The sequence below is a fragment of the Phallusia mammillata genome, chromosome 2, assembly GCF_965637545.1.
Source record: "Phallusia mammillata chromosome 2, kaPhaMamm4.hap1.1, whole genome shotgun sequence".
NCBI classification, from domain to species: Eukaryota; Metazoa; Chordata; class Ascidiacea; order Phlebobranchia; family Ascidiidae; genus Phallusia; species Phallusia mammillata.
In genome coordinates, this window is record NC_137253.1 from 22145186 (window position 1) to 22153262 (window position 8077).

The following is an 8077-nucleotide window of genomic DNA, read 5'->3' on the forward strand; positions in this document are numbered from 1 at the left end:
AGTGTTTAGATCGCAAAAAAGGTTAACGCAGCGGTTTTCAAACTGGGGTCCGCGGTCCTTTAGGGCATTTTGCGGGAACCGCGAAAAGATGTAAGTAATTCTTTATTCTTATTTGGGGTCAGTTTGTGCCACTGAATAAGTTTAAATCAAAGTAAAATTGAGAATCGACTGTCTCCATTGCTAAACAATAGCCTTTATTATATGACAACTAACAAAAATGCAATTGTTTGCGCACAATCGTAATGTTTTTGGCTTGTCTGTGATGTCAGATTTGGATCCTTGTTGTTACATCTTATTTGCCAGTAATTGCAGATTTCTATTGATTCCCGCATTTCCTCAGTACAACTTGTGTTGTAATCTATGGCGTTGTGTGACGTAATAATCGGCTGCCAGTTTTGTGTGATAACGCAACGTGGTTCAGTTCTTTTTTGTTGCTGACTTCCGTGGAGCACGGTGCTGCGTCGGTTGAATTAGAAAAGGCTATTTATTGTCGTGTTGACGATTATTGGTGAGTCACTTTGTACATATGTGTTTAATGACTCCAAAATGTGAATTATTGTAATGAATGCGAACTTAACCGCAATGACTTAATATGTCATTCGCTTTGTAATAGTTGTACTGTACGTGTAATTGGGTTTAGACAAGGTGCTTAAGTTGCATTTTGTTTACGCAGTATTTCTGTTTTATCTTCACGTGAAGCGTGACTTATTCTGAACTGTCACCCAACATAGCTTGGTAAGAACTGTGTGTGACGTCATAAAGGCGCAGTGTGGTGATATATGTAATTGAATGTTTAGGTGTGCCAGTAATTGATGCGAGTTGAATACCCGTGCTATTTACTCTCTCCGGTTACCACAACAGTTGGTAAGATTTGTGCTATATTTCTGCATTTAAAGCGCAGTGTGTTAATGTCATGCTTTGTGCAGAAACCGATTCCGATACGTTTCCTAACGATTCCGATACGTTTCCTAACGTTTCCTATACGTTTCCTATTCGTTTTCATCGTCCTACATTCAAAGAATTCGCCTAATAAGATCAGCAAAACATCTATCTGTGTGGACTGGTTGTTGGAGGCTATTAGGAATCGCGTTTCAATTCTCTCCTCGTGTGACGTTCCGCGCTATAACCGGGGCGCGTTCACGGGACGTTACATGAAAGTTTCAACTGTGTGTTGAAGACAATTGCAGTTGAAATCAAGTTTCAACTGCTTCCTGAATGAAAGTTTCAACTGTGTGTTGAAGACAATTGCAGTTGAAATCAAGTTTCAACTGCTTCCTGAAAGAAAGTTTCAACTGTTCGTTGAACAGAACAATACAGTTGAAATCAAGCTTCAACTGTGTGTTGGAGACAAGTTTAACTGTTTGTTAAATATTTAAGCGGTTCAAAGATGAGTCAATCAAACGTCACGACTCCTGATGCGGTCGCTGATTGTCGTCGACGTCTCAGTGAACAATACCTAGTCGCCGAGTACCTGATGAAGGACCACCACAACAAACAGATGCTCGAGACGGTATTGGTTGCGCTTGAACATCTTTTTGTCGATGCTGTTGCTGCCTACGAGGCGCATCCTGATCTTGCCGAAGAACTAGCAAGCGTGAGAAAAAACAAGACCGAATTCGATGACCGTGTTTCCCACTGGGTTCGTGACGTAAATTCTTTATCTAGCAATGTTTTACCTATTGACGTAGCTAGTCCGAGTGGAAGCGGTGATAAGAGTCCAAAGGACAACGACTCGTTCTGCGGACGAAGTAGGCGCTCGAGTTCTTCGACTAACAGTAGAACTAGAGTTAAAGTAACGACACAGCTCGCGCGTCTTGCTATTCAACAGACTGCGCAGAAGCAGGAGCTGGTCAGGCAAACGGAAATACTACGCGCAGAAGAAGACAGACGACGGGCCGAAGAAGAAATCCGTCGTGCTGAAGAAGAACGGCGCCAAAGGGATAAAATAGAAATGTTGGAACTGCAGCACCAGCTACAAGCCGCAGAGGTTGAAGAGAAGGTTTGGGACGAGATGTCAGGAAATACGGAGTACGTGACGGTGAAGGAAGGTTCTGGTGAATCGACCACGCCTCCCCTGGAGGAGCCGCTCGGGGATCAACGTCGTGTGTTGTTCACGTCACCGCCTGTCACGTCGCGGAGAAGCCCTCCTGACCAGCGGTATGTGGTTGACTATGTTGCTCCGTCAGAGCCCCTGTCCCAATATGCGCCTAAATTTAAATCTTCGGTCGATGAGAAAGGTTCTTACGCCGCAACAAACCCAATTGTAAATAATTCTTGTATATATGGTTCAGTCAAGCCAACTGGCGTGCATGACAATGAGATTGCATCACTTGTAAAGCACATAAACAGACCGAAGCCTAAAGTTCTCGTTTTTGATGGCAATCCAATGGACTATTGGAAGTTTGTCCGCAATTTTGATTCTCGTATCGACGACAAGGTCGACGACGACGGTGCCAAATTGTCGTATTTGGCGCAGCATTGTGATGGCAAAGCCCGTAAATTGATTGAACACTGCTTTAGACTAAAGGTAAACGGGTACCAACAAGCGAGACAGTTACTGTACGACCACTTTGGCAAGTCACACATAATCGCTCATGCATGTGTGAGGTGTGTTGTCAACGGTCCAGAATTGCGACCGAACGATGCTGCTGGTTTAAGCGAGTTTGCGCAGTCGCTGCGCGATTGTTTACTTACACTTTCAGACATTGACGAGCATTCCGAGATGAATAATTACCCTACGTTGATTGCTGTTGTGAATCGTCTACCGTTTAAGATGCAGGAGGCTTGGAAACGGCGTGTTGAGAAAATCCTCAGAGATACTGGCCGTGAACCTTTGTTTGAGCATCTTGTCGACTTTGTGGAAACTGAGGATCGGATTGCAAATTCGTTGTTCAGCCGCATGCTCGATGAGCATCGCAACGAAGCTAAGAAGGCGAAAGGTAAAAGTAGTCATGTAAAGGCTTCCAGTCATGTCGTTGTAAGCGAACAAGAATCTAGGCCGAAGGTTCGTGCCGGACCTTCCCATTTTCCCACTACCCCGTTGTGCCAGTGCTGTTCGGGAAACCACGTGCTTGCTAAGTGCGAGGAATTTAAATCCCTACCTTACCGCGATCGTCTGCGCGTCACCCGGCGCCGTAGACTCTGTGATAATTGTTTCAGATTTGGGCACTTTGCCACTAAGTGCAACAGCCCCAAAGCGTGTACCGTCAGGGACTGCAATGAAGCCCATCACACCTTATTGCATCCGCCAGAGAAGAGAGAGGGCGAGTCTCCTGTCAAAGGACCTGCGCCGGAACGGACAGTTTGTTCGGTTGTGTCGGCGATTGGAAAGAACTGTCATGCTTCCTCCGGTAGACAGAGCGTCAACTTGATGATGGTTGCGGTCAAAGTCAGTGCTAACGGTAGGACTGTTGATACTTACGCTCTTTTAGATACTGGCTCGGGCATTACCTTGTGCGACAAGAAACTGACAGATAAGCTTGGGCTGCAAGGTGAACCTAGCAACGTGACGCTTAAAACGATCAACGGGAACAGTCGCAAGCGCGAGGGCGAAAGAGTGAATTTATCTGTTGCTTCGCTCGATGGCTCTACAACAGTGGAACTTCCTGAGGTTTTCGCTGTTGATTGTTTGCCTATCACCGCCAACAAGTTTCCGAGAAACGCGGAATTGGATGCACTGCCACATATTAGAGACCTGTCATTCCCACAGGTAGATTGCAGTGAAGCTTTGTTGCTCATCGGGCTAGACGTTCCAGAGGCCTTTCTCGTGCAAGAGGTACGGAAGGGAAAATCGAAGCAACCTATTGCATTCAGGGTTCCACTTGGATGGGCATTGGCAGGACCTGTCTCTAACAAGTCAACTGATTTGTTTTCCGTCAACTTTACTCAAGTTGCCAATGATTCGCTGCACGAGAAGTTAGAGCGAATGTGGAAGACCGACTTTCAAGATACCAACGCCGACGCGATGCCTATGTCGCGTGAAGACCGTTACGTATTGGATAAAATGAAAACTAGTGTGCAATTCAAGCAAGGTCATTATGAGTTGCCGTTGCCATGGCGCCCGAACGCACAACCGCTTCGGTGCAACCAGGACATGGCGCTAAACCGTTTGGGTTCTTTAGAACGTCGCCTGAGACGCGACGCCGTGCTACGTGATGCGTATACAAAGACGGTACAGGGTTACATAGCTAAAGGCTATGCCGAAGAAGTTCCAAATGAGGAACAGTCTGCAGAGGTAGTATGGTACCTGCCGCATCACCCTGTCACAAATCCACACAAGCCCGGAAAGGTGCGGGTAGTTTTTGACTGTGCTGCCAAATACCGCGACCAGTCGTTGAATGATGCTTTACTCCAGGGTCCGGATCTGACCAATTCCTTAGTAGGAGTTCTATCAAGGTTTCGGATGGAAAGGGTAGCTCTTGTGGCCGACGTGGAGGCCATGTTTCATCAGATCCGTGTGAAGCTGACAGATTGTGATGCACTTCGGTTCTTGTGGTGGCCCGATGGCGATGTGTCGAAGAAGCCCACCGCACACAGGATGCTTGTTCATTTGTTTGGAGCAACTTCTTCCCCTTCCTGTGCGAGTTTTTGTCTTAAACAAGCCGCTGATGATTTGCGAAGCGAATTTCCAAAGGAAGTCGTCGAGACGGTAGAAAAGAATTTCTACGTTGACGACTGTTTAAAATCCGTGTCGACTGAAGCAGAAGCAGTTCAGTTGGTCAAAGGTATCTGTGCACTTCTCAAGAAGAAGGGATTTCGGCTAACCAAGTGGCTTAGCAACAGCGAGCGAGTTCTCGCGTCTATTGATGAAGAGGAACGGGCTAAATCGGTGAAGGAGCTGGACGTGGATGGTTCCTCCTGCGAGAGGGTACTTGGTGTTCGATGGAACGTTTCGTCGGACGAGTTCGGTTTCAATGTCGATGTAAAGCAGCCTACAGCCTACACCAGAAGGTCAATCCTGTCGGTGGTAAGTTCCTTATACGATCCTCTTGGCTTTGCAGCGCCCGTGATCGTGGTGGCCAAGACGATGCAAAGAGATCTCTGCAGAAAGCAGCTGGGATGGGATGACGTTCTTTCCGATGAAGACTCCGAATCGTGGGCAAAATGGTTGCAGCAACTACCGCGGTTAGGAGGCGTCGTTCTGCCTAGATGCGTGAAGCCCCACGATTTTGGTAAGGTGCGAAAAACGGAATTGCACCATTTTGCAGATGCGTCATCCACAGCTTACGGCGCGGTGACCTATCTGAGGCTGGTAGACGAGCAAGGACGCATTCACTGCTCGTTTTTAATAGGCAAGGCACGCGTTGCCCCCCTGAAGACATGTTCGATTCCCCGCCTGGAGCTGACGGCGGCCGTTGTTGCAGCCAAGTTGGATCGACTTGTGAGAAAGGAGCTGCAACTGGACGAATGCCAATCCGTGTTCTGGACGGATTCGACTGCGGTTCTTCAAAGTATTCGCAACTGCAATAAGCGCTTCCCAGTGTTCGTTGCAAATCGCTTGGCCAAAATCGAGGATGTTTCCCGGCCTAGTCAATGGAGACACGTCAGCACCAAGGTAAATCCAGCGGACGAGGCGTCTCGTGGACTCAGTGTGAATAAATTCCTTAGGTCCAGCCGATGGCTTACTGGACCCCAGTTTCTTTGGGAACAAGAAGATACATGGCCTTCATGCCCAGACTTGTCGTCATTGCCAATCGAATTTCTTTTGATAAAGAAAGAAACTCAAACCGTTTGTCTGGTCACCAGCGAGTCCGCTACGGATCGACTCATTGCGAGATACTCATCACTCAATCGGCTGAAAAGGGCTGTAAGCTGGTTGCTCAGATTCAAATCGATGTTGATGTCAAGGAGGTTTCCTGCCAAGTATAAAGTACCTACTGGGCAACTGACCGTTGTTGAACTCAAGGCTGCCGAGCTTGAGATTGTAAAGTATGTACAGAGACGAAGTTTCCCGGACGTTATCGCTGCGATGTCAAAGGCCAAAGGAGAAGACGTTCGTTTACCAAAGAAAAAGAGGGCTCTTGGAAAGCTCAACCCAATTCTAGTCGATGGAGTTATGAGAGTTGGTGGAAGGATCGAGCGTGCGTGTGTCGAGTTCGATGTTAAACATCCTATGATTCTTCCATACGACCATCGGTTTACCGACCTGGTGATTATGCAACAGCATGACGAGGTTGGCCATTCTGGAATGGGACACACGTGGTCGTCTCTCAGGCAACGCTACTGGATCATCAAAGGAGGGGTAGCAGTTCGGCGTGTTCTTGGACAGTGTGTTTCCTGTCGCCGAAGAAATGGCCCCCTGGGCAAACAGATGATGGCAGACCTTCCTGCTGCGAGACTGCAGGCCAATAAGCCGCCGTTCTCGGTGGTCGGTGTCGACTACTTTGGACCTTTCCTTGTGAAGCAAGGACGAAGTGAGGTAAAGAGGTACGGGTGCATCTTTACTTGTTTTTCCACCAGGGCCGCGCACATTGAGATTGCGCATTCACTGTCTACGGACTCCTTTATTGGAGCTCTCCGACGTTTTATCGGTCGTCGAGGACGGCCAGACCAGATCTACAGCGACAACGGCACAAACTTCGTTGGAGCTGAGCGCATCCTGCGCGAAGAGCTGAACAGGTGGAATCAAAAGCAGATCTACAAATATCTGCAACAACGTGATATTGCGTGGAGCTTCAATCCTCCCACTGCCAGCCACATGGGTGGGGTTTGGGAGCGAATGATACGCTCTGTGCGCAAAATTCTCAACGCTCTGCTTTCGGAGCAGACATTGTCCGATGAGAAACTGATGACGCTGATGGTGGAGGTCGAGGCCATCCTGAACTCTCGTCCCTTGGTTCCGGTGACGTTCGATTCGAAGGATGAGGAGCCCCTTACACCAAATCACCTACTGCTGCAACGTGCAGCGCCGAATATGCCCCCTGGACTGTTTACGGGGAAGGACTGTTTCCATCGTAACCGTTGGCGCCAAGTACAATACTTGGCCGACCAATTTTGGCGGCGATGGTCGCGCGAGTACCTGCCGACGCTAATGCCCAGATCGAAGTGGGCAAATGGACATTCTAATTTCACGGTCGGCGACATTGTGCTTGTAGCGGATGATAATCAGCCTAGGAGCAAATGGCTTCTGGGACGCGTGACCGATGTGCTTCCTGATCGGAAGGGAGTAGTGCGTCAGGTGATCGTCAAGACTCACACTGGAGCACTCAGACGCCCAATTGCAAAATTGTGCTTGCTATGCCGCGATGCGTGATTAGTTGTTTATTTTTTGTGTTCGCAATTACTGCCGATGTTTGTGTGTTGTGTTGTAAATGTACTCCTTGGATTCGTACATTGTGGGGGGGTATGTTACATCTTATTTGCCAGTAATTGCAGATTTCTATTGATTCCCGCATTTCCTCAGTACAACTTGTGTTGTAATCTATGGCGTTGTGTGACGTAATAATCGGCTGCCAGTTTTGTGTGATAACGCAACGTGGTTCAGTTCTTTTTTGTTGCTGACTTCCGTGGAGCACGGTGCTGCGTCGGTTGAATTAGAAAAGGCTATTTATTGTCGTGTTGACGATTATTGGTGAGTCACTTTGTACATATGTGTTTAATGACTCCAAAATGTGAATTATTGTAATGAATGCGAACTTAACCGCAATGACTTAATATGTCATTCGCTTTGTAATAGTTGTACTGTACGTGTAATTGGGTTTAGACAAGGTGCTTAAGTTGCATTTTGTTTACGCAGTATTTCTGTTTTATCTTCACGTGAAGCGTGACTTATTCTGAACTGTCACCCAACATAGCTTGGTAAGAACTGTGTGTGACGTCATAAAGGCGCAGTGTGGTGATATATGTAATTGAATGTTTAGGTGTGCCAGTAATTGATGCGAGTTGAATACCCGTGCTATTTACTCTCTCCGGTTACCACAACAGTTGGTAAGATTTGTGCTATATTTCTGCATTTAAAGCGCAGTGTGTTAATGTCATGCTTTGTGCAGAAACCGATTCCGATACGTTTCCTAACGATTCCGATACGTTTCCTAACGTTTCCTATACGTTTCCTATTCGTTTTCATCGTCCTACATTC

At 47.3% G+C, this 8077-nt stretch overlaps 1 protein-coding gene across 1 annotated transcript; it reads left to right on the forward strand.

Annotated features, from left to right (window-relative positions):
* Positions 1–286: 286 nt before the first annotated feature.
* On the forward strand, positions 287–7809 carry LOC145213152 (uncharacterized). The gene is made up of 3 exons (XM_080081387.1): positions 287–864; positions 1378–7570; positions 7736–7809. The coding sequence occupies exon 2, from the start codon at positions 1388–1390 to the stop codon at positions 7250–7252; it is 5865 nt and encodes a 1954-aa protein (XP_079937513.1). The 5' UTR covers positions 287–864; positions 1378–1387; the 3' UTR covers positions 7253–7570; positions 7736–7809.
* Positions 7810–8077: the final 268 nt, after the last annotated feature.